Source organism: Amia ocellicauda, chromosome 7 (genome assembly GCF_036373705.1).
Source record: "Amia ocellicauda isolate fAmiCal2 chromosome 7, fAmiCal2.hap1, whole genome shotgun sequence".
Lineage (NCBI taxonomy): Eukaryota > Metazoa > Chordata > Actinopteri > Amiiformes > Amiidae > Amia > Amia ocellicauda.
In genome coordinates, this window is record NC_089856.1 from 48632069 (window position 1) to 48656198 (window position 24130).

Consider the following 24130-nt stretch of genomic DNA (forward strand, 5'->3'; position numbering starts at 1 on the left):
CATTGTAATGTATTCGTCTGACGCCATTCGGTTCTCCCAGGAGTCCAACACACCACAGCCGCCGCCGATCACAGTCCTGCCCTGCTGTGAGGGCTGAGGTCCGGCCCGGAGCCCCGCTGCCCGGTGCGGGTCGTGTCCCTGCGGCACGGAAGAGCAGTCTTGTAAGATTGTATTTTACTGTTTCTTCTATTACTATTCTTATAATAGTATTACTTATTTTATTATTATTATTATGTGTACTAATGTTAGTATTCATGTTATAATTGTGCAAGCTGTATTCCCGGTCCCGTGTCTGTAGATGGGATGCGCTTTCTTTACTGATGTTTTATCTTATAAGTTATAGTTCCCCGAGTTGAGCCCGAGTCTGTTGGGCCGAATAACCACAGCGACGATAATAATACACAGTCATGATGATAATACATGTGTTTGTGTAGTGTTACTGTTGCTTTATTTACAGACCTCTGTATACTGTATACATGTATGTACAAACTAACTTTAAGACATGACGTATTGCTGCAGTTAGGCTGTGTACAGTGCTGTGACACCAAAACAACAATTATCATAATAATCATCTACATGTTAGAGAAAAGGTTTTAAACTGTTTGAACATGTCTTCAGTTTGTTTTTGTTGTTGTTTTTCTTTCTTGAGTGTCATGCAGTGTCCTTTTAAACTTGACACACCGCTGTGTTGGACTTATTTACGAGGAATATGGTACCCATGCCCACCGTGCCCAAACACACGGGCACGTCTGGGTACTTGTTGTAGCAGGCCGTACAGTGTGCACCACCTCACCGCTGCTGAAGGCCCTAGACGGGTTGGCACAGATACCAGTGTGGCCGCGAAAACACAGGAAGTTGGTCAAGGTTTTTTGTTTTGTTTTTAGTTTCTCCCTCTTGCCCGCATCCAGCTGCGCCACTCGAGTCTTCATTTGTTTTACTGCAGCAGCCAAGAGAGACTTCCTACAGCAGCATCCAGCCGCGATTGAACCTTAAAGTTGAGACAGAAACACACCCCCACCCCTGTATTGGCACCTATTGCCGCTGATTCACTGGGTTTGTTCATGTTGGGCTGCTGGGTGTGGGTGTGGGTGTTGGTGTTGCCGTCGCCGTCGCTGCTCTGGCCACACCCGGTACAAGCCCTGAAGGTTTATGTGTGATTGAAACGTCTGTGCTGTTATTTATTGAACAGCCCCTGAGGTGTCTGTTTCTGTAAATGTCCACAAGAGACGCAAACTAAACATCACAGGAGCGCAGAGCCCCACTGTAGTAGTGAGCGTAATGATGATAATTTTCATTAGCGAGAGGTTAGTTGTGTATCGAGCGTTCAGTCTGAGAAGTGTCACTGTAATGTACACGTTACCGTTGCGAAATGAAATGCTACAACCCCCACGCAGTCATATGGTTCCAATTGTGGTTTGGGGGAAGAGCGTTGGGAAACCGTGTAGGCTGACCTTTGAACTTTCCATTCCACAAAATTCAACAACAACGGCAACGCTGTGACACAAACGGATGCACAGAATCAAACCACTCGGGTCGGGAGAACGCATGAAACCGCTCAGTAGAGATGTGTGTAAACACTCCGGCATCTGGATCAGCGTCAAGTCAGAGATCTCTGCATAAAGCGACCTCCCCGCCCCTTCATTTCACACTGGACCTCAGGACACACTGTCCAGCACTGAATTGGGCCTGCACAGTGTTTCTGCTCGGGCCCGCCTCCTGGCGCCCCCTGGAGTCCGCACCCTCAGCCAGGCCCAGGCCCAGGCCCAGGCCCGGCCCCAGTTCCGACACGGCGGCTCAGGTCCGTGCTCTCTCACTTCAGTGTCAGGCAGCGGGTCACACAGAGGGGTGGTCACATGACACGCCAACTGCAGCCATGCACCCTTCACCCCCTGATTTCCACCTGTGCCCGAAGATCAGAACCCAAGTTGCTAAACAGTGGGTCAGAACCCGGGTCTGTTATAATACAGAATAAACTTTGCCTTCAGGAACACAGCTTGGAGGAAACATTTACAAATGGCAGCATACGCTGTTTGGCAACAACAACAACAACCATAATAAGTGCGTCTGCGTCACTGTGAGGGTGGGCGAGAGGCTCAGTGTGCCTGCTGTCTGGAGCTGTTCTGTTGACTGCGTCTCAGCGAGGCAGCAGGCGTGGTGTCGTGTGCTGTGCGGTTTGTGGTGTTTTGTGTGATTTTGTTCTGGCAGCTGATCTGGCTGTTATCACCCACTATCGCTGTCTCTCGCCATGACATCATTGTGTGAGCTGGCTGTGTTTGCATAGAGTGGGGGGGCTGATGTGTTTGAGCTCTACCTGGAGAGACAGGCAGGCATTGTGTGAGTTTGTGTGTATGACAAAGAGAGAGATAAAGACTGTGTGTGTGTGTGTGTCAGCCTGCAGTGCTGTAGTAGATGTTATTTTAGTGCCAGCTGTGTTTACACCAGACACAGGACAGCTGGACAGAGTGTGTGTGAGAGAGTGTGAGAGAGTGTGAGAGAGTGTGAGAGAGTGTGAGAGAGTGTGAGAGAGTGTGAGAGTGTGTGAGTGTGTGTGTGTGTGTGTGTGAGTGTGTGAGAGCTCCAGTCTCCTGGCTGATGAAGCACAAGTCTTGCCAGGGCTCTGAGGGAGAGAGAGAGAGAGAGAGACAAAGACGACATCAGAAAGACTGGCACTGAGGAGAGAGAGAGAGTTTGTGGGTAGACATCAATGGAGGGAGAAGCAGAGGACAGAACCCATCGGAGACACTGGCACAGAGGACTGGCATTGCAGAGAGAGAGAGAGAGAGAGTGTAGGCATGCATAGATAAGGAGAGGAAGGGAGGGGGTAACCTAGATTGTGTTTCTGTCCTCGGAGGCGCAGTAGGGGTGTCTTCATGTAGGCTTCATGTGGCTCGCTGTCTGCAGGTACAGTGCCCAGTCACACACACCAGTCCCACACTCTGGAACAAACGCGCATACACTCACACACTTCACTCACACAAAGGGACCATGGGCATCACAGCACAAAACAAAAACAGCTCAAAACAACACTGCACAGATCACACACTCTTAGGGACAGGGACCCACCAAAAGTGTGTGTGCTGGGTGTGACTGTCAGTGTGTGTTGGTGTTTTCAGTTGTCGGGGGCATGGCTGTGTCTGGGTGTGTGTTGTCGGTGTACAGGATTGTGCTGTTGTGTACTGTACTGTAATGCAGTGTACTGTAGTGTAGTGTGAGGTTGTGGTCTGTGCTGTAGTTATTGCATTGTTGTGTATCAGGGGGAGCAGGAGAGTGAAGAGAAAATCTCAGCCCCCCCTGCCCCACCGAGCACAGTCCGCAGGGTTTGAATATTAAAATCAGGCTGGATTTGCATCCCTGTGATCTGCCTCCTCTCTCTCTCTCTCACACACACAGCTCTTGCCTAATCTCAGCTCTCTCTCCTCCCTGTTTCCTTCATTCTGCCTCTCTCTTTCTCTATCACTGTTGTTATATTTTTATCTTCTGCTCTCTTCCTCTATCCCCGTGTTGCGCTCGCTCTCTCTGTATCTCTCAGATTTAAATTCATATTCAGAAGGAGCTTCACAGTCATGATGGCATCAAACCACATTATTTCTGTTCCCCTTGTGGGCCTTCAGGACACTCCCGTGCTCAACTAGCACCCCTGACTTGAAGTGGGACTTGGAGAGGTCCAGTGCTCCTCACGTGCGCTGGGACCTCCTGGCCCGGTCCAACAAGCCCTGGCCCTCACACAAGCTCACCCAGTCCAGCCCTTTCTCACCACCGGCAGCTTGCCACAGAGTCGGTGTCAGTCAGTCGGTTGGTGTATCTGTCTTTCCGTGTATCAGTCACCCAGTGTGTCAGGGTGTCAGTCGGTTGGTGTGTCAGTCAGTCAGGGTGTTGGTGTATCTGTTTGTCAGGGTGTCAGTCTGTGTCATGCACAGAGGAAGTTAGCCCAGTGTGTTCCTGTTCACAGCCCTGTGCCGCTGCAGGGTCAGAGAGAGAGAGCAGTCCTGTGAGGCACTGAGGGCTGGGGGCGGTGCCAGCGGAGGGGCTGCCAGCTGCCGAGGCCAGGGAGCTGTGCCCCCCCCCCCCCACACGCACGCACTCAAACACACACACTCACACAGTCACACACACGCAGCCTGTCTGTGCCACCTGCTACCACCTGTGACTCCCTCTGCCTTTCACAGGAGATCTCTCTCCCTTGTTGTTTCTCACGGTCTCCCTTCTCTCTCTCTCTCTCTCTCTCTCTCTCTCTCTCTCTCTCTCTCTCTCTCTCTCTCCCTGGCTCTGTGTTGTGTAGCACAGTGTCCTGAAAGCGTGGCCACAGCTGCTTGAGACTCGCAGACTGTGGCTCTCACAGGGACCGCTGGCACAACGCCATGTGACTGCTGTTCATTGTGTGTTTACAGAGTTTAGCAACTGTGCTGTAGTGTTCTGTAGTATACTGTAATGTAGTTTAGTGTAGTGTTCTGTACTGTAGTATACTGTGCTGTAGTGTAGTGTTCTGTAATATATTGTGCTGTACTGTAGTATACTGTACTGTTGTGCAGTGTTCTCTAGTATACTGTGCTGTAGTGTACTGTAGTGTAATGTACTGGGCTGTACTGTGGAGTAGTGTACTGTGTGGTTGTGTAGTGGACATGACTGCTGTGCTGTTGGGAGTTTGACATCCTGTGAAGAACGGGGAGGCGTTGGTCTGGGTCTCAGGGCTGTTCCTTGGCCAGCATTTTTATGATGATGATGATGGTGATATTTGTTATTGTTATTATTAATCTCATGATGATTTCTGTTTCCTCAGGGATCTGGGCAGCTGAGAGTCGGGCAGAGCTGCGCAGGATCGCTGTAGGCGGAAAGGTCAAAGGGTGCATGGCCTCATCAGCACGAGACTGATTCCTCAGAGCGTTGTGAGTGTCTGAGGGTGTGAGGGGCTTAACACACTGTGTGTGTGTGCAGTGTGTCTGTACACACCCCTCCTCGTGCTGAACTCTGGGACACTTCCACTCCCGCTCTTCCCAGAGTCCTGCACAGTTTCCGGACAGGAGAGGAGACGGGAAGAGGGTGGAGAGGGACTGAGGGGGGGGGCAGGGCAGTTACTGCAACTTTCACATCAGCACACCGCAATAAAGACACAATCCAAGACACAGACACAAACCTGATTACCAGTGTGTATCGGTATCTGTGTCTGTCTGTTTATCAGTGTGTGTATTATCAGTCTCTGTTTATCTGTGTGTCTGTCTCTGTGTGTATCTCTCAGCGCAGTGGCTGTGCCTATGTGTATATCTGTGTGTGTGTGTGTGTGTGTGTGTGTGTGTGTGTGTGTGTGTGTGTGTGTGTGTGTGTGTGTCTCTCTGTCTCTCTGACTCGGCTTGTCTCTCTCAGGAGGGCAGTGGCTGTCTGTGATTGCAAAGGACTGGCCAGGCCCGAGCTCAGGGGCACCACCTTGTGGCCAGTGGGGGCGTTGCACAGGGCAGCGGGACACAGCGCTGAATGGCCACGAGCCCCCAGCACAACATCACCCATGAGTACTACTGCAAGGTGAGGGAGGGTCAGCTGTGGTCTCGGCCCTGGTCCTGAGAGACACAGTGACAATAATAACAATGACAATAGTGATAGTAATAGTTTTTACATAGGAATGATATTAACTAATTACATAGGAGTGATATTAACAGTAATTACATCTCTCTCTCTCTCTCATTCCACCCCTTGTCTCCCAGGTGAGCTTACGATTGGCTGACAGCGTGAGTGGCCGGACCACCCAGGAGTCACATGACATGGAGGTCAAAGGGCACATGATCACCGCCATGGGGCTGGGGGGTCCTGGTAGGTCAGAGGTCATTACACTGGAGGGGCGGAAAGATTGGGGAGGGGGGTGCAAAGCAAAGGAGAGAGAGAGAGAGATGATGCACTGACACGCACACTGGCTGTGTATTAACTACTAAGGCAGCAGGCTGTGTGTTCAGTGTGTATTGACATGAGTCTGTGTGTCAGGCGTGTTCAGGGCAGTGTGTTCAGTGTGTGCTGTTGTCTGTGTGTCAGGTGAAGGCAGCAGGCACCGGGCAGAGCGCGTGTTGGAGCTGCAGGAGCGACGCCGGGTCCTTCAGGGGGCTCTGAGCAGCCGGCTGGGGGAGCTCAGGAGACTGTGTCTACAGGAGGCTGTGAGTCCGTCCCTCCATCCCTCTCTCCCTCCCTATAAACAGCAGCTACAGATTAAAGATGAAAAACAATAAGTACACTCTCACACACACTCTCACACACTCTCTCACGCACATTTTATTCCTGCCGCTTTTCCCAACACATGACTGTGAGACTCAGATTGTCAGTCGTTCCTGTGAAATGATTGTTCTGGTATCTCTGCCTTTGACCACACTACACTTTATTTTATTTTATATATATATTAGATTTTGGCCGAAGTTTGTTATTACTGGAATTTCATTATTTGTAGTTTATTGTCACCAATGATCTGAAAGTGCAGTGTTAATGCTGTATTTTATCCAAAACTTTCCAATAAATTCATTCTTCATAACTCCCTAATTTTTTTCCAATTTTCCAAATTTTCCAGAATTTGATCTATTTTAACAGTTGGAGTTTTACATTGAGTGCTGTATATTTTATACAATATATTGATTTTATTGATAAAGAATAATAATCGGCCGATTAATCGGAAATTGGCTTTCCCCCCCACCCTAATTATTATTGGTATCGGTTTTGAAAAGCCACTATCGGTCGACCTCTAATATATACATATATAATCTGTGTGTATTTCTTCCCCCCACCAGGAGCTCACAGGAGAGCTGCCCAGCGAGTTCCCTCTGGAGGCTGGGGAGAGACCCCCCCACGTGCGGCGCAGGGTGGGAGTGTCCCCTCGAGGCCCGGGCAGCAAGGGGGAGGTGAGCTGGGGGGAGACAGAGACTATGAACATGACGTCTCTGTGGGGCTGGGGAATGTGCTGTGCGGATGTGTTGCTATCTGATGTTGGGATTCTGTGTTGTGGTGTTGTGCTGTGCTGTGTTGTGGTTCTGTACCGTAATGTTGTGACGCTGTGTTGTGTTGTGATGCTGTGTTGTCGTGCTGTGTGCAGGAGGGGGATCCGTCTCGCAGGGCTCTGGGGACGGAGCAGCGCAGGAAGAAGTCTGGGCTCAGCGGCGCCCTCCACCGGCAGCCCAACACAGAGGCAACGGCTCAGAGCAAGAGGACCGTGCACCGCGGCTGCCACACCGTTGCAGGTACTGACCCCCTGATGCCCTGACACTGACACACTGACACTGACGCAGCCATACAGTCTCAGGTACTGTCATACTGACGCTGCCCCTGACCAACTGCCCCTGCCACACTGACACACTGCCACTCTCAGATACCAAAACTGACACCCTGACTGTGCAGCAGTGCCTGGACTGACGCAGACGATGTCAGTGGGTCGGTGTGATTGAGTAACTCGGCTCAGATACGAGAATATTAGTAATATGAAGGAAGTGACCCGCCCACTGCCCAGCACAGAACAGGAAGTGATGTGAGTGCTGTACAGGAAGAGCACCAGGGCCCCTGCCAGCCATTCTTCCACAGGGGCCGGGCTCTCCGCGCTGCACAGACGTCAGCCCCACAAATACAATGAAACGCAGCCCCTTTGCACGCCAGGCATTGAGGCTCTGAGTTCATGTTTGTGTTTTGTGCAGTGTTCTTCTCTGCTGCTTTATCTGTTGACACTGTGCTCCTTCTCTCTCTCTCTCTCTCTCTCTCTGCAGATGAAGGGCTGGTCAGGTCTGAGAGCAGCTCTATGTCCGACTCCACTGGACATGACAGTGGTGAGTCCCGAAGAAACAGAAATGCAGGTGCAGTGTGGAGCAGGACGGTGCCGACGATGGGCCCGGTGACTGCGGAGACGCTGCAGCTGCATTGTACTGAACAGCCTTCCTCTCCTCTCCTCTCTCCTTCTGCAAATCTCCCCCACCTGCTCTCTGTCCCTCTTACCTCTCCACTGTCATCTCTCTCTCTCTCACTCTGCTCCGCTCTGTGTCCCTATCCACCCCCACCCCCCCTGCAGAGGAGGCTCCCCCCAGCTCCAGGGCTCCCCCCGAGTGCGTGTCCCCCTCGCGGCCCCGGCTGACCCCCAGCAGCCCGGAGAGCAGGCTGACCCGCAAGCTGTCGCCCGTGGAGATCTACTATGAGATGAGGACCCGCAGGAACTCGGTGGCCAGCTCTGCCAGGTACAGGGGCGGGATGGACTGGACTGGGGTGGGATGGACTGAACTGGGTCAATGTTGGTTGGGCTGGACTGGACTGGACTGGGCGAATGGTGCTGATCTAACTGCCCGTGTGTGTCTGCAGCCCCAGCCGCTCTCTGCCCCGCAGTGCATCCAACGTGGAGGGGCGCAGCGTCCCGGCCACACCGCTGCTGTCCCGGCCTGGGCCCCCCCCCACCACCCAGGCCAGGTGAGCCGAGCCCCTCCCTCCACACAGACATGTTTGTGCAGGTGTGACCTTTTCACACTGTGCAGCTCACAGACTGCAGACTACTTTTCCTCTTTCAAATTCAGATTCAAAACGAGTTTTATTGACACCAGTGTTGCCAGGGGAGAGAGACACAGCAGAGAACAGAACACAGACAACAGCACAAGACAGTGGAGTCTCTGCCTCTGCGAGAAACTGTTCCACTGTTTTAGTGACTGCCCTCTCCAGTGTTTTAAAACAGGCTCTTAATTTGGATTTTAACACCAAGGGGTTCATTTCAGGGTCTCCTTTTAAAAGACAATAACTGGTCTTGAGCCAGTGAGCCAGTGTTTTAATTGGGACAGTTAAAATGGGCATTTATGTGAGCAGGAAGAATAAGACTGAGGGGAGGGCTGGGCGGGACATGCTGGAGCTGCTCAGGGCGGAGGTGGATTTTATCAAACGACAAACAGCAGTGTCAGGGGGGTGGTCTGTGCTTCGCTATAATGGAGAGATGTTGAAGAAGTATGTTTTTTTTTGGGGGGGGGGGTTCTTGTTTTCTGTTTTTGTAGTGATTTTGGTAATAAAACCCACCTCTGTCTGTCTGTCTAGGCTGGAGCCGTCCTGCAGTGTGGTGGCCGTGGGGGTCGGGGTGGCGGGGGGGGTGTGTGTCCGGCAGTGGGTGGACGCCCCCGACGCACCTGGACCGCGTCCCCCTGTGCAGACTGAGGGGGGGGCCGTGGGCGGAGGAGTGAGCTGTCAGTACGGCTCCCGGACTCGCCGCAGCAACAGCTCCGAGGCACTGCTGGACCGGTCAGGCTTTCCTGAGGGCGGGGGGAGTGGGTGTGCGGGACCAGGAGTGCGTGGAGGAGGGGGTGGACCGGTGGGGGGCATGCCCTCGCGGGGGGGGCCCTACAAGAGCTCCGAGACTCTGACCGACGGCAAACTGCGGCACGCCCCCCGGGGCAGCCCGGAGAGACGCCCCCCGGACGTGCACGGCCCGGAGCCCGGCAGGGTGCGGGCGTCCATGGGGGGGCGGGCCGGGGGGGGGTACAATGAGATCCTGCTTGACTACATCTGGGAGAAGCAGCAGCAGCAGCAGCAGCAGTACCAGCAGGTGGCCGGATACCCCCGGCCCTGGGCCCCAGACACGGCCCCTGCCCCCGCTGCTGCGGCCCCCTCCTCCGCTGCCGCCCTGCCGCTCTTCAACGGCTTCCACAACCACCACCCCCCCCCTGCCCAGCCGCAGCTGCCCCCCCACCTGCTGCCACCCTACGGCCCCGGCAGCCCACTGCTCCTGAGGGGCCAGCCGGGGGACACCAGGCGGGTGAAGGTGACCCGGACCAAGTCCTGTGGTCCCTTCATCCCGCTGCAGCAGCCGCACGCCGACTCCCTTGTCTTCTCCGCGCTCCCGGACAGTGGAGCCCCCCCCGGCCCCGCGGGGCCCCATTACCCCCCCTACCCCGACCCCCGCCACACCCCCCCCATGGCCGGGAACCCCCCCATGGCCGGGAACCCCCCCGAGGACGCCACGCGCAGCCTGCACAAAGCGCTGGCCCTGGAGGGCCTGAGGGACTGGTACCTGAGGAACACACTGGGGGCCACCAAAGCCGCAGAGCCTCCCCCCACACTGCGCAACAGGAGGGCCCCCCCCAGCAACGCCACACACCACCCCCCCCACTCGCACCTGCCCCAGCCCTACCCCCCCGACCCACTGCCACCCCCTGCCCAGATGCCCCAGTCTGCCACCTTCCACGGGCACCCGCTGCAGGCCAGGTGTGTAACTGCGTGTGTCTGAATGTCCGTTTTGCTGTGCCTGAGTTGCGAGTGTGCTGTCGGTGTTTGTACGAGTGTGTTCTGCCTCAACTGAATGAACTGTCTCTCTGTGTCTGTGTTAACACTGCTCCCTCTCTCTCTCAGGTCATTGGATCTCTCTCTGTTCCAGGAGCAGCTCCACCCCCAGATGCAGGAGCTGAGTCTGTGTGAGCCGAGCTCTGACCTGCCCCCGCCCGGCACGCTGGTGTGACACACACACACACACACTCTCTCTCTCTCAAACTCACACGCACTCATACAGACTCACAAACACACTCACGCACACAGTAACATACCAACACACTCACATACACATCCACTCTTGGCACACATGCCGGCACCCCCAAATGCACACAGGAGAGTGTGCCGTACTACCCTCCGCTCTCGCTGTCCAGGGCCTACAGCGGCCCTCGCTCACCGGGGCTGGACTTCACCCCCCGGCCCCCACCTCCACATGACTCCCAAGACGAGATGCGGTAATTAAGGGACTAATTACAATCATAATTAAACCCTGCTGCTTCCACTGCAAGACAATGAAAAAAAACAAATACAACTCAGGATGAGTTTGAAGAAAGATCTGCAACACAGAGGAATCCCTCGGGGCGGGACAGAACCCAGTGGAACCCAGAGGGACGGACTCGTCAGCGCGTGGGGAGGCAGGGTGGACCCGCTCTCTGCTGCAGGTCTTCGATGCAGTTGCACAAACAATATAATTCATTTTTAATGTTATTTTCTTATTGTTGTAAACATTTTACTTTGCTGTCGTTTGTGCTTTGGGCTCCTGGATGGACTCTCCTGGGGGTGTGGACTCGGCTGGGCGTCCCGTCACTCCCCGTCACTCCCCGTCACTCCCCGTCACTCCCCGGGGTGGGGGGGTGTGCCTGGTCTATGGCTCTCTGCACTGTTGGGGGGGTGGGGGTGCAGCATAAGCAGGTCTTATGTCATTTAAAGAAAAACAAGTGAGGATGTAAAATAGAGATCTTTAAATGTTTGTTTATTAGCTTTTATTTTGTTTTGGGTTCCGGCTGCGTGTCTCGTGTCCCTGAGTCTCAGCCCTGACTATTATCATTATCATCATCAGTGTGGGGAGCCAGTCTCTGTCTGGTGTCTGTTGAAACTGCCCCCCCACTCCCGTCAGCTCAGCACACTGTCCGTGCTGCTGCTTCACTCCAGCAGAGGGTGCCCTCTCGCTCTTCTCTCTCTCTTTCTCCCCTGACCTGCTGTCCTGTACAACAGCTGGCCAGAGAACTGCTTCCTCCCTCTCATTGTGCACTGCTGCTCCTACTACTGAAAATAATACTATAATACAGCATCATCATTCACCTCCCTTGGACACTTTCCACCTTCCAGCTAAGGGACTGGGACAAGGGTTTTGCTCCTTTCGCAAGTGTGAAGATGTTTATTCTGAGAACACTGGTTGTGTGTGAGAGAGAGAGTGTCAGTGTGAGTGTGTGTATTCAAACAGTAATATGCATAAAGATATTTAAAGTGCAAAAAACCCTTAGTGACAATAATGTTGCTACTGAGGTAAGGGGGTTTAATCCCCCCTTTCCACATCACTGTGAACAGAATACAGCTACGAACAACACACACACACAGTGTTACCTCAGGATCTCTGTTTGCATATAAACACACTAATTTTCCTGAACCAGTGTGTGCCAGACAGAGAGTGTGAGAGAGAGGGGGAGGGGTGTCCAGTCCAGGCTACAGGGAGGATTCCCACTCACAATCACAATAGACCAGCATTATGAGTGGTGCCTGGTGCAGTACCGTTACTGAGCAGCAGGGGACAGTAATACATCAGTGATGATTTATCTTGAGCCCAGTCCTGCTCTACCTACGCTTTCACCTTCTGACCGCAACAGAACTGGGTTCAGCGACCTTTCACCTAGAACCCTTGAGGGTGACCACAGTGCAGCACCTGACCCGCTCACTGTGCTGGTGGCTGTGAGGGTCCTGGCAGCAGTCATGAGTGTTAATGAACCCATGAACCTACATCCTGTAGAACTCTGTCAGCAGACCTGTTGTCCGTCAATTCTGCCAGCATGAACCTCCATCTCTTCTATGCGCTGTAGGGAAACTGAGAACATGTGGAAATGACTCGAGAAACCAAACTGCTCACTCCTTCCAACAGCTGGTCCAATTAAACAATTCTAGCTTCTTTCGGTTTGCAAGTAAGTCATTCAGGGATTCCACTGGAACGGGTCTGCAGACACCGGGCTGTTGATGTAAGCGATGAGCACAAGGGAGGTTGAAGGTCAGAGGTCAGTCAAGGGCCACAGGCAGCGGACACGGGTGGATTAAATTCATGTGGACGGTGAAAAATAAGTACAGGACAGAAGAGCTCACCTTGAGATGACCACTTGTCTATTATTTTTGCATTTGTGTTTTGTTTTCTTTAATTTCTTTGTCACTGTTGTCCCTCCCTGGCTCTTTTTGGAATTGTACTTTTTTAATGTGTGTGTGTGTGTGTTGGGGGGGAGGGGTTGATGTAAATAAATAAAGTACATAAATAAATAAATTTGAAGATAATTGTAGGAGTGGCTCCTGCAGTTTCAGGTGTCTCAGGGGAGAAGGCCTGTTTACCATGATTTGAATAAAGTGTCTTGTTACAGCCAGCGCGTCTGTTTATGTGAGAGAGTGTTCGTATTGGTGTGACTGTGTATTTATGAATGAACGTGTGTGACGTCACGGGGCGCCCTGTGCCGCAGGTGCGCATGCTCCTCGGTGGCTCCTATTTGCATATGAAAGGCTGTGATTTAAAAGTTTCCACTGGGGCGGAGGGCTGTTGTCTTTGTATGGAGGATGACAGGTTTCAATCATTGTTATTATGTCCTTGCCTTGTGAAGTGTTATTGCCTTAATACGACCTAGACAATGTCAGTACATTAGGATTATATAGCGCCACGCCAAGCCATTAGCAACGGACGGGAAAAGGACTTGTTAAATGTCTTAAATAAATAAATGAAGAAAAAGACAACTTGTCTACAGTGAAGACAATGTCTGCCACAGACCCCAGGCGGCAGGTCCACCCTGCACCGCGCCGCACCGGGCCGGCGGCCGGGGTCACAGGTCACAGCACTCGTTACCATAGAACACCAACCGGTCCACCGCCGCTCTGACCGGGACCGCGAACGGCATTGTGGGATGTGTGGAGGACTTCCTAGTTTTCACCTCCACCAAATTAAACAAACGAGAAAGTTGCGTCGCAGCTGTCAGGAAGTCACGGGCAGCAGGCAGGCTTTCTGCGGGCGCTGCGCGGCTCTGAGCGGCCAGGCACCGGGGGACAGCGGGGCACTGCGGGGCACTGCCTGGGCAGCTGGACCTGTTTGAGCGACAGAGACGGACAGACAGCCGCTCCGGACTTGCTGCAGTGCAGAGTGTCTCTCGTTAACAAAACCAACGACCAGTTGCGCAGCTGTTTGGATCTTCTTGCTCCCCGTTTGCGCAGATCAGTCGCCGTGCGTGCGGTGCGGTGACGTCACTTCAGAAAGTTCGCAAAGTCGCGGGTGTGGAGGCTGCGCTCTGCACCGGGCACTTCACACATACATATTTATACCGCTCATGTCCTCCGTGCGTGTGGGTTAATAAGGCTGAGACCGGGGCAGTGTGGCGGGCGGAGTGAGCGCTGTCCTGCGTGTGCACAGGGAGTCTGTCTCCAGCCTGTGGAGCATTTTCAGGACTCCTGTTTTACACTGCCAGGTTGGGGTTTTAAATGAGAATATTATTGATTTGAGTTAACGAGCACGATCTGTCTAGTGTGACACTGTCTTATTACTTTTTGAATGTAATTATTGTTAAACCATAAAACAACAAATCTGCCCGTGCGACCCTGTCAGCTGCGTCCGTCTGGAACCGGTCTTGAGTTCAGCCCGATGTTGCCGTGTTTTAGATTAAATATGCAATTATATTAATTTGTCCTGGAGATATTATTCATAATAATAATAACAAAGAATCCTCCTCTGCGAACAATCGATGTGCATTTGGAGACTCTGACGCCAGGGCTGCTGTCAGGTGTGTGTGTGTGTGTGTGTGTGTGTGCGGGATCTGACTGCTGGGGGGCCAGGCTGTGGGGTGTGATCCACTGATCTGTGGCCGACGGGGCAGGCCAGCGACGTGGGGCAACGCCGAGAAAAAAAATAAGGCTGAGCTATCCAGGAGTGAGGAGAGTCAGATGCAATCCAGCCTGTGTTCACTCTCACTCTCACTCTCACTTTCTCTCTCACTCACACATTCATGTGTGGCCCGTTATAAGACAACTAAAATATTAAATCAGTTTTATATCTACATACAGAGAATGTGTGTCAGGCCAATTTTGAATTTAACTGAAAGAGAGAAAGGGAGAGACTTGGATAAATGACATAAAACAATCTCCGGTCAGGCTCAGTGTGCTGCAGTGCAGTGTGTTTACTACAGTCTACCTCGGTGTACTGCAGAGCACAGTACATAGTCTCAGTGCGGTAAAGTCCGTTGTTCCTCAGTGTGCGCAGTCTCTCAGTGGCGTATACAGCACAGTGTGCGGTGAGACCATGGCCTCTCTCCCGAACCTGTGGCTGCCCAGGCCGCTGAGGAAGACTACGGTGGCCCAGCGTGCGGCGCTGCTGCTGCTGGCGGCCTATGCAGCCAAAAAACTGCACCCCATCCTGTCCCGGCACCTTGGGGGGATTGGTGGCTGGGCGGGCGGACGGACGAAGCTCAGGGCGCCGCTGGAGGTGAACGCGGTGAAGAGGAAGGGGGCCGTGGAGAAAGAATCACAGGAGGAAGAAGAGGACAGGGAGGAGGAGGAGGCGGGAGAGGGGTGTCTGCCGGCCGTCAATGGCGAGTTCCTGCGGAGGCTGCTCGGCCTGCTGCACATCCTGTTCCCCCATCTGTTGTGCCGTGAGGTGGCACTGCTCGCCTGCCACTCTGGCGCCCTGGTGTCACGCACCTTCCTGTCAGTGTACGTGGCTGGGCTGGATGGCAAGATCGTCAGGACCATCGTCAGGAAGGACCCACGCGCCTTCACCTGGCAGCTGGCGAGGTGAGAGGGTGTCAGGGTGTCAGTGTGTCAGGGTGTCAGGGTGTGTCTCTCTCTCACCTTCACTCTCTCCCTGCCAGGTGGCTCCTCATCGCCATCCCGGCCACCTTCGTGAACAGCGCCATCCGCTACCTGGAGGGGCAGCTGGCCCTGGCGTTCCGCACCCGGCTGGTCCGTCACGCCTACGGCCTGTACTTCAGCCAGCAGACGTACTACCGGGTCAGCCACATGGATGGCCGGCTGGCCAACCCCGACCAGTCGCTGACTGAGGACATGGTGGTGTTCGCCGGCTCGGTGGCCCACCTGTACTCCAACCTCACCAAGCCCATCCTGGACGTGGTGGTCACCAGCTACGCCCTCTACCAGCAGGCCAAGGCCAAGGGCGCGGGCACCGGCTGGCCTACCTGCATCGCCGGCATCGTGGTGGCCGTCACCGCCAAGGTGCTGCGGGCCTGTTCCCCCCGCTTCGGGCAGCTGGTGGCAGAGGAGGCCCGGCGCAAGGGCGACCTGCGCTACATGCACTCTCGCATCATCGCCAACGCAGAGGAGATCGCCTTCTACGCGGGGCACCAGGTGAGGGGGTGGGAGGCCTGGGCCAGTACAGGCCTGGGGGGCTGAAGCTGTTTGTTTAGAATTTGGTGTTCCGAGTCTCGGGATTCCAACTGTGTCAAGAACCTCCTTGTGGACTGTGTCAAGGCCTCCCTTTCCCATTTCCTTCGGTATTGGAGGCGGTTTCACTCAGCGGTCAGAGTGGGGGGGGGCTGATACTCACACTGCACATACATTTGACTTGCAAACTGTCCCCTTCTCTGTGCAGGATGTGGGGGTGGTGAGTGGCGCCGCACAGTCACACATGTGCACGCGCTCGGTCACACGCCTGGGTCACATGAGGGGCCGGCATGGGGGTTGGCTGGGCCACTGGTGCCAAGCGGTGCTAGAGAGGCATTAAGCCACACGTGTTCACTCTGCAATCCTACTGTACTGCACTGTAATCTGACTGCTCCCTCTCTCCCTGCCCAGGTGGAGATGGCTCAGCTCCAGCGCTGCTACCAGGCCCTGTCCTCCCAGATCGACCTGATCCTGTTCAAGCGCCTGTGGTTTGTGATGCTCGAGCAGTTCCTCATGAAGTACCTGTGGAGCGCCTCGGGACTGCTCATGGTGGCCGTGCCCATCATCACCGCCACCGGCTACTCGCACACTGGTGAGGGGCATGTCGGTGTCTGTGGGCCTAATGAAGGGCTGGCTGAGTGGGAGAGTGTGGGATAGTGAGAGTGTGGGACAGGGAGGGAGGGAGCGCTGTCTGTTCCAGTGTCATTAAAATCCGCTGAACTGAGAGAGTAGGAGCAGGCGCACACAGATGGCGCTGTGCTTTGACAGAGATTGATTGAGTGCATTTCAGTGTGAATGGATGCTGTGTATCGATCAGTACATATTGATAGAGTTGATAGTGTGTATTGACTGTGTATCGGCAGGGTTGGTCAGTGTGTGGACGGTGTGTATTGACCCTGTCTCTCCCCTCAGGTGGGGAGGTGGCGGGGGGCCCCGAGGGGGAGCAGGTGAGCGAGCGCACAGAGGCCTTCACCACGGCACGCAACCTGCTGACCGCCGGCGCCGACGCCATCGAGAGGATCATGAGCTCCTACAAGGAGGTGGGCTGATCCCTGATGCCTTCAACCCCTCCAGCCAACACCTCATTAATTAATAATGATCATAATTATAAGGAATGAGACCCCCTTTCCCTTGTCTCCTCTCCTCTTCGCCCTTCACCCCTCCCTCTCTGTGTGCAGGTGACCGAGCTGGCTGGCTACACCGCCCGCGTGCACGAGATGTTCTCCGTGTTTGAGGACGTGAGGGGAGGGGTGTACCGGCGGTCCCAGGCTGGGGGGGGCGGCAGTGCGGAGGCCAAACTCGGACTGAAGAGGGAGGGGCTGCTAGAGATCAGAGGTGAGTGAGGAGAAACACACGCACACATACAGGACCGTATGAAGGTTCGGGATTTCTAATTCTTGTATTGCCAAAGCTAATGAATCTAGCCTTCTCCCTCTCTTCCTTCTTCCCTCTCCCGTCTACCTCTCCTCCTCTTCAACCCTGACCCCCTCCCCCTCTCTCTCCAGGTCAGGTGATCGATGTGGATCAGGGCATCAGCTGTGAGAACCTGCCCATCATCACTCCCACGGGGGAGGTGGTGGTGTCCAGTCTGAATATAGAGGTGAGAGGGTGTCTGTGTCTCTGTTGATCTTGTGCAGTTCATCCTCTCCACACAAAGGCAGTGTGTGTGCAGCAGTGCTATGGGCTCAAATTAGTGCCATAAGTAACAAATTAAAAAATATATATATGTTGAGATCAAAAATAAAACAATCGAAAGCAAAATGTATAGAATTGTAAACAAAAAAATTATATGGAAAGCAAAAAAAATAAACTTGAATGCAAATAATGTTAAATCGAGAGCAAAACCTGCAGTCAAAAGCTCACAATCATCCCACCGACATTCGAGTCCATACATACAGCACTGAAACAAAACGCGGGATTCACCTGCTTCGTGCACAGTAAAATGTTTAATATCATGTTCATATTAATGTCACCTGCAGAGCACGTTAATTCAGCTCCTCAGCGCCAGACTGATGGAGCTCACAGCATTTAGCAAGAGGCAAATGGAGGGACATCGTATTCATTAAGAGCATGTGATGCCCCAGTTTATGTTTAGGTAAGAAACACACACACACATACATACATGCACACATACATACACACACACACTCATATATAATCATATGCACAGTCACCTACAAAATTACTGGCGCCATTGATAAAGATCAGAATAAAGGACATATAAAATAAACACGTGTTTTATTAAAACCATGCTTTGTTTATAATTAAATTCCATGTAGTTGCTCCTCTCAGTCTATGGGTCAGTCAGTGCTGAAGTCAGATGTGTTGCAGAGAGGTGACTGTCAGACCAGCCCACCCTGATCACTGATTGGGTCAGGAAGAACCGTCACTCAAACCTGCTGGACCAATGGAGACCCAGGATCCACGCCTCCCTGTAAATCCCGCCCTCACGACAAAACCGCGCCAAAACTTGAAATAATGAAACAAATTTTGAAAGCAAAGAAACTGGCGGCGATAGCAAAGATCGCAGCATCGCAAGCAAAGACGGGGACTGCAGGCGAGTTTTGCTCTCGATTTAACATTATTTGCTTTCAAGATTATTATTTTTTGCTTTCGATGTAATTTTTTGTGTTTACAATTCTATACATTTTGCTTTCGATTGCTTTATTTTTGATCTCAACATCAATTTTTTCTCAACTTTTGTTTTTGTTTACAATATATATTTTTTTGAATTCGTTACTTATGGCGCTAATTTGAGCCCATACAGTGCTGCCCCCTGCTGGACAGACAGCGGATATCGACTGACATCTGAGAGACATGGTGTTCTGTGCTCCGTATGGAGAGAGTCGTGGAGCTCAGTGTCTCTGTCTCTGTCTCCCTGCAGGTGGAGGAGGGGATGCACCTGCTCATCACGGGGCCCAACGGCTGTGGGAAGAGCTCCTTGTTCCGGGTGCTCAGTGGGCTCTGGCCGGCATATGGGGGGGTGCTGAGGAAGCCCCCACCCCACGACATGTTCTACATCCCCCAGAGGTACTGCAGCATCGGGGCAGGTTGAGTAGGGGTGTGCGTGTGCATGTTGTCTGTGTGTGTGTGTGTGAGAGAGAGTAGGAGACCCCTCAGTCTAGTTTAGGAGGGAGCTTTACAAGTTACACTGTGACAGATCCTACCGATCCTTTATACTCCTCCACCTCTCAACCTCCCCCCTCCTCTCTCTCTCTCTCTCTCTCTCCAGGCCCTACATGCCCGTGGGTACTCTGCGGGATCAGGTGATTTACCCCCACACCCCCCAGGAGATGAGGGGCCGGGGCTTCAGTGACACTGACCTGGAGGCCATGCTGGACACGGTCAACCTGCGCTACATACTGGAGAGAGAGGGAGGTGAGAGAGGGAGTGAGAGAGAGATGGGGGGTGGGCAAGAGAAAGAGGGGCAAAGGTTTGAGAGGGGGATGTGGTGTGATGGAGGGAGAGGGAGAGGGAGTGAGAGGGAGAGGGGGAAGAAGAGGGAGGGAGAGGGAAAAAGAAAGAAGGGGAGAGAGGAAGGGGAGAGAGAGGGAGTGTCTGTCAGAGGGGAGGAGAGGGATGGGGCAGTGAGGAGAGAATGGGGGTGAGGAACGGGTGCCTGTGTGGCACTCAGAGCAGTGGCTGTGCTGTGGCTACAGGCTGGGATGCAGAGAGCGACTGGAAGGACGTGCTGTCGGGGGGAGAGAAGCAGCGCATGGGAATGGCCAGGATGTTCTACCACAGGTAAGAATCAGTGTCTGTCTGTGTTTGCAAGAATCAGTCTGACAGCGCAGTGTTCTAATAGTGCAGCGCAGTGTTCTATAGCCCAGTGTTCTATAGCCCAGTGTTCTATAGCCCAGTGTTCTATAGCCCAGTGTTCTATAGCCCAGTGTTCTATAGCCCAGTGTTCTATAGCCCAGTGTTCCAATACTGCAGCGCAGTGTTCTATACACCAGTGTTCTAGTAGTGCAGCGCAGTGTTCTATAGCCGTGTTCTAATAGTGCAGCGCAGTGTTCTATAGCCCAGTGTTCCAATAGTGCAGCGCAGTGTTCTATAGCCCAGTGTTCCAATAGTGCAGCGCAGTGTTCTATAGCCCAGTGTTCCAATAGTGCAGCGCAGTGTTCTATACACCAGTGTTCCAATAGTGCAGCGCAGTGTTCTATAGCCCAGTGTTCCAATAGTGCAGCGCAGTGTTCTATACACCAGTGTTCCAATAGTGCAGTGCAGTGTTCTATACACCAGTGTTCCAATAGTGCAGTGCAGTGTTCTATACACCAGTGTTCCAATAGTGCAGCGCAGTGTTCTATACACCAGTGTTCCAATAGTGCAGCGCAGTGTTCTATAGCCCAGTGTTCCAATAGTGCAGCGCAGTGTTCTATAGCCCAGTGTTCCAATAGTGCAGCGCAGTGTTCTATACACCAGTGTTCCAATAGTGCAGCGCAGTGTTCTATAGCCCAGTGTTCCAATAGTGCAGCGCAGTGTTCTATAGCGCAGTGTTCCAATAGTGCAGCGCAGTGTTCTATACACCAGTGTTCCAATAGTGCAGCGCAGTGTTCTATACACCAGTGTTCCAATAGTGCAGCGCAGTGTTCTATACACCAGTGTTCTAGTAGTGCAGCGCAGTGTTCTATACACCAGTGTTCCAATAGTGCAGCGCAGTGTTCTATAGCCCAGTGTTCCAATAGTGCAGCGCAGTGTTCTATACACGTGTTCTAATAATGCAGCGCAGTGTTCTATAGCCCAGTGTTCCAATAGTGCAGTGCAGTGTTCTATACACCAGTGTTCCAATAGTGCAGTGCAGTGTTCTATACACCAGTGTTCCAATAGTGCAGCGCAGTGTTCTATACACCAGTGTTCCAATAGTGCAGTGCAGTGTTCTATACACCAGTGTTCCAATAGTGCAGCGCAGTGTTCTATACACCAGTGTTCCAATAGTGCAGCGCAGTGTTCTATACACCAGTGTTCTAGTAGTGCAGCGCAGTGTTCTATACACCAGTGTTCCAATAGTGCAGCGCAGTGTTCTATACACCAGTGTTCTAATAGTGCAGTGCAGTGTTCTATACACCAGTGTTCTAATAGTGCAGCGCAGTGTTCTATAGCCCAGTGTTCCAATAGTGCAGCGCAGTGTTCTATACACCAGTGTTCTAGTAGTGCAGCGCAGTGTTCTATACACCAGTGTTCCAATAGTGCAGCGCAGTGTTCTATACACCAGTGTTCCAATAGTGCAGCGCAGTGTTCTATAGCCCAGTGTTCTAGTAGTGCAGCGCAGTGTTCTATACACCAGTGTTCCAATAGTGCAGCGCAGTTCTATAGCCCAGTGTTCCAATAGTGCAGCGCAGTGTTCTATACACCAGTGTTCTAATAGTGCAGCGCAGTGTTCTATACACCAGTGTTCTAGTAGTGCAGCGCAGTGTTCTATACACCAGTGTTCCAATAGTGCAGCGCAGTGTTCTATAGCCCAGTGTTCTAATAGTGCAGTGCAGTGTTCTATACACCAGTGTTCTAATAGTGCAGTGCAGTGTTCTATAGCCCAGTGTTCCAATAGTGCAGCGCAGTGTTCTATACACCAGTGTTCTAGTAGTGCAGCGCAGTGTTCTATACACCAGTGTTCCAATAGTGCAGCGCAGTGTTCTATACACCAGTGTTCCAATAGTGCAGCGCAGTGTTCTATACACCAGTGTTCCAATAGTGCAGCGCAGTGTTCTATACACCAGTGTTCCAATAGTGCAGCGCAGTGTTCTATAGCCCAGTGTTCCAATAGTGCAGCGCAGTGTTCTATACACCAGTGTTCCAATAGTGCAGCGCAGTGTTCTATACACCAGTGTTCCAATAGTGCAGCGCAGTGTTCTATACACCAGTGTTCTAGTAGTGCAGCGCAGTGTTCTATACACCAGTGTTCCAATAGTGCAGCGCAGTGTTCTATAGCCCAGTGTTCCAATAGTGCAGCGCAGTGTTCTATAGCCCAGTGTTCCAATAGTGCAGCGCAGTGTTCTATACACCAGTGTTCCAATAGTGCAGCGCAGTGTTCTATACACCAGTGTTCCAATAGTGCAGCGCAGTGTTCTATAGCCCAGTGTTCCAATAGTGCAGCGCAGTGTTCTATACACCAGTGTTCCAATAGTGCAGCGCAGTGTTCTATTCACCAGTGTTCCAGTAGTGCAGTATATTGCAGTGCAGTGCAGTGTTTGACAGTGAAGTGTGCTGTGCTGCTGCTGTTGCAGGCCCAAGTACGCCCTGCTGGACGAGTGCACCAGTGCTGTGAGCATCGATGTAGAGGGCAAGATCTTTCAGGCCGCCAAGGATGCCGGCATTGCCCTGCTATCCATCACACACCGGCCATCGCTGTGGTGAGAGAGAGGGAGGGAGAGGGTCCGTCTCTGTGAGAGCCTGTGTGTGTATGTACGGTGCATCCCAATGTGTTGTGTTTGTGTCACAATGCATGTGTGTGTGACGTTTCTTATCACTTACATGCACTTCTCTCACTTTGTCCTGTCCCTCTGTCTCTCTCCTCTGTTCTTCTGTCTCCTCCCTCTCTCCCCCACAGGAAGTTCCACTCCCACCTGCTGCAGTTCGACGGGGAGGGCGGGTGGCGCTTTGAGCCCCTGGACGCGTCCACACGGCTTTCCCTGCAGGACGAGAAGCTGCGCCTGGAGGCCCAGCTGACGGGGATCCCCCGGGTGCAGCACAGGCTGGCCGAGCTGCGCAGGATCCTGGGGGAGGACAGCGGCCACGGGGAGGCCACAGGGAGGAGGCAGGAGGAGGAGGAGGAGGGGGGGAGTCGGGAGGTGGTGGTGGGAGAAGGGACAGGGTAGTGGAGTGATTGTGTTGAAAGAGAGAGGCTTGTGGAAGGAAAGGAGAGGGGGGGGTTGGATTGACCGGTCAACCAACCAGTAATTACTGGGGAGGGAGGGGACTAATGCATGATTGACAGTTTAACCTGATGAGTTATCCTCATCAATCCCAGTCAGGAAGTAACAGGCAGCTGGAATAGAGGGTGGGGCTAGCAGATTGCACAATCAATGGCCATTGGGATTGAGTGTGTGAGTGGTTTGGAGGGGTGAGCTGGGAGGTGTTAAGAGACTATCCGTAAGTAGACAATAGAACTGAAGAAGAGGAGGAGCTTCTGATGTCACAGAAACAGGGGCAGCTAATAGAAGTGTTGGAATGCTGGGTTAACCTTAGGGGCCAATGAGTGAGGAGCCAGCAGAAGGCAGAGGCGGGGCTTGTGAGGTCAGAGTTCAGATCATGTGATTGTGTTCTGTAGAGGGCATAGGGAAATTAGAATCATTAATATTATTGACAGATTTTAATGTTATCTAATTTGTATTATTACTGAATTACAGTAACTGGTGATTTTTTGTTTTGTTTTCAATAAGCAAATTAAAAATGTCATCCTTAATCAGTAACAACATGGTCGTGTATTTAATTATTAAAATCAATGTAAATGAAATAGTTCTATTTCAGTTTGTGAATCGGCACTGTTTCTGGACACAAGACAACAAGTTTGTTCAATGCACTGTGAAATAGTGTAGTTTATTACACTGTAGTGCACAGTATAGCCTAGTAAAGTGCTGTACTGTGGTACAGTGTAGTAGATTTAGTACAGTACAAAGAAGTTCAGTGCAGTGACATGTTTGTATGTGACTGCTTTTGCGTGATTATTGATTCTATGTTATTGAACATACAAAAAATAACTGATCATACAGGACAGTTCACCCCCTGAGTGATAAAGCCCCTTTAATAATGCGCTCCCAATGAAACAGACGAAGTGTGGTACAGGACAGCCAAAACACGTCATACATGTTAACACACCACCACACTGCACTTTATTGCGTTGTTACCCCAGTACATCACACGTTACTGTGATTTAACCATGCTGAACCACAATACTTCACCGTTTTTACCGCAGTGTAAAACTCTTTTCCCATGGTAAACCACAGTACATTTAATGTGTTTTCCCCACATAACACGTTTTTACTACGATACGTTGCAAATAAAACTCCAATCGTATTACAACACACAAAGCCAAAATTACAATATCTATAATAATAAGCTTTAGGATTATTTATTATGATTAGTAGTAGTAAATAATGATAAAATACTTTTTTATTGTTTAAAGTATTTTACATTACAATTAAAAGACATTCATCATTTTTATTATTTTGATTTTCTTTTACATTTAAATTTTAAATTAAATTATAAAATAATTTCTAAAACATTAAAACAAATCATATTCAAGATCACAAAACAAAAAGCGACAACGTGCATTCAAATAATGCAAGGAATA

General features: G+C 52.0%; 2 protein-coding genes across 2 annotated transcripts in view; both read left to right on the forward strand.

The window, feature by feature from the left end:
- ccdc120a (coiled-coil domain containing 120a) overlaps window positions 1-12836 on the forward strand; it is a 15345-nt gene extending 2509 nt beyond the window's left edge. The window contains exons 2-13 of the mRNA XM_066710145.1: window positions 41-161; window positions 4778-4883; window positions 5359-5514; window positions 5694-5799; window positions 6016-6134; window positions 6756-6866; window positions 7058-7202; window positions 7719-7778; window positions 8018-8180; window positions 8302-8406; window positions 9016-10179; window positions 10324-12836. Coding sequence (XP_066566242.1) covers window positions 5467-5514; window positions 5694-5799; window positions 6016-6134; window positions 6756-6866; window positions 7058-7202; window positions 7719-7778; window positions 8018-8180; window positions 8302-8406; window positions 9016-10179; window positions 10324-10429 — 2127 coding nt within the window. The 5' untranslated portion in view covers window positions 41-161; window positions 4778-4883; window positions 5359-5466 and the 3' untranslated portion in view covers window positions 10430-12836. The remainder of the gene's footprint in view (window positions 1-40; window positions 162-4777; window positions 4884-5358; window positions 5515-5693; window positions 5800-6015; window positions 6135-6755; window positions 6867-7057; window positions 7203-7718; window positions 7779-8017; window positions 8181-8301; window positions 8407-9015; window positions 10180-10323) is intronic.
- A 539-nt stretch (window positions 12837-13375) lies between these two features.
- Window positions 13376-23252, forward strand: abcd1 (ATP-binding cassette, sub-family D (ALD), member 1). Its single transcript, XM_066710142.1, has 11 exons — window positions 13376-15237; window positions 15315-15807; window positions 16255-16435; window positions 16756-16883; window positions 17022-17178; window positions 17349-17443; window positions 18728-18873; window positions 19076-19221; window positions 19503-19587; window positions 22065-22190; window positions 22388-23252. Exons 1-11 carry the CDS (start codon window positions 14747-14749, stop codon window positions 22653-22655), a joined length of 2316 nt encoding a protein of 771 aa, XP_066566239.1. The 5' UTR covers window positions 13376-14746; the 3' UTR covers window positions 22656-23252.
- The last annotated feature ends 878 nt before the right edge of the window (window positions 23253-24130 follow it).

What these genes read in the sequence shown, in the direction of transcription:
- abcd1 (XM_066710142.1), top strand. Translation starts at nt 14,747, where the DNA reads ATGGCCTCTCTCCCGAACCTGTGGCTGCCCAGGCCGCTGAGGAAGACT. An exon ending in TTCACCTGGCAGCTGGCGAG is followed by an intron (nt 15,238 to 15,314) that starts GTGAGAGGGTGT and finishes TCTCCCTGCCAG; the next exon opens with GTGGCTCCTCATCGCCATCC. An exon ending in TCATGAGCTCCTACAAGGAG is followed by an intron (nt 16,884 to 17,021) that starts GTGGGCTGATCC and finishes CTCTGTGTGCAG; the next exon opens with GTGACCGAGCTGGCTGGCTA.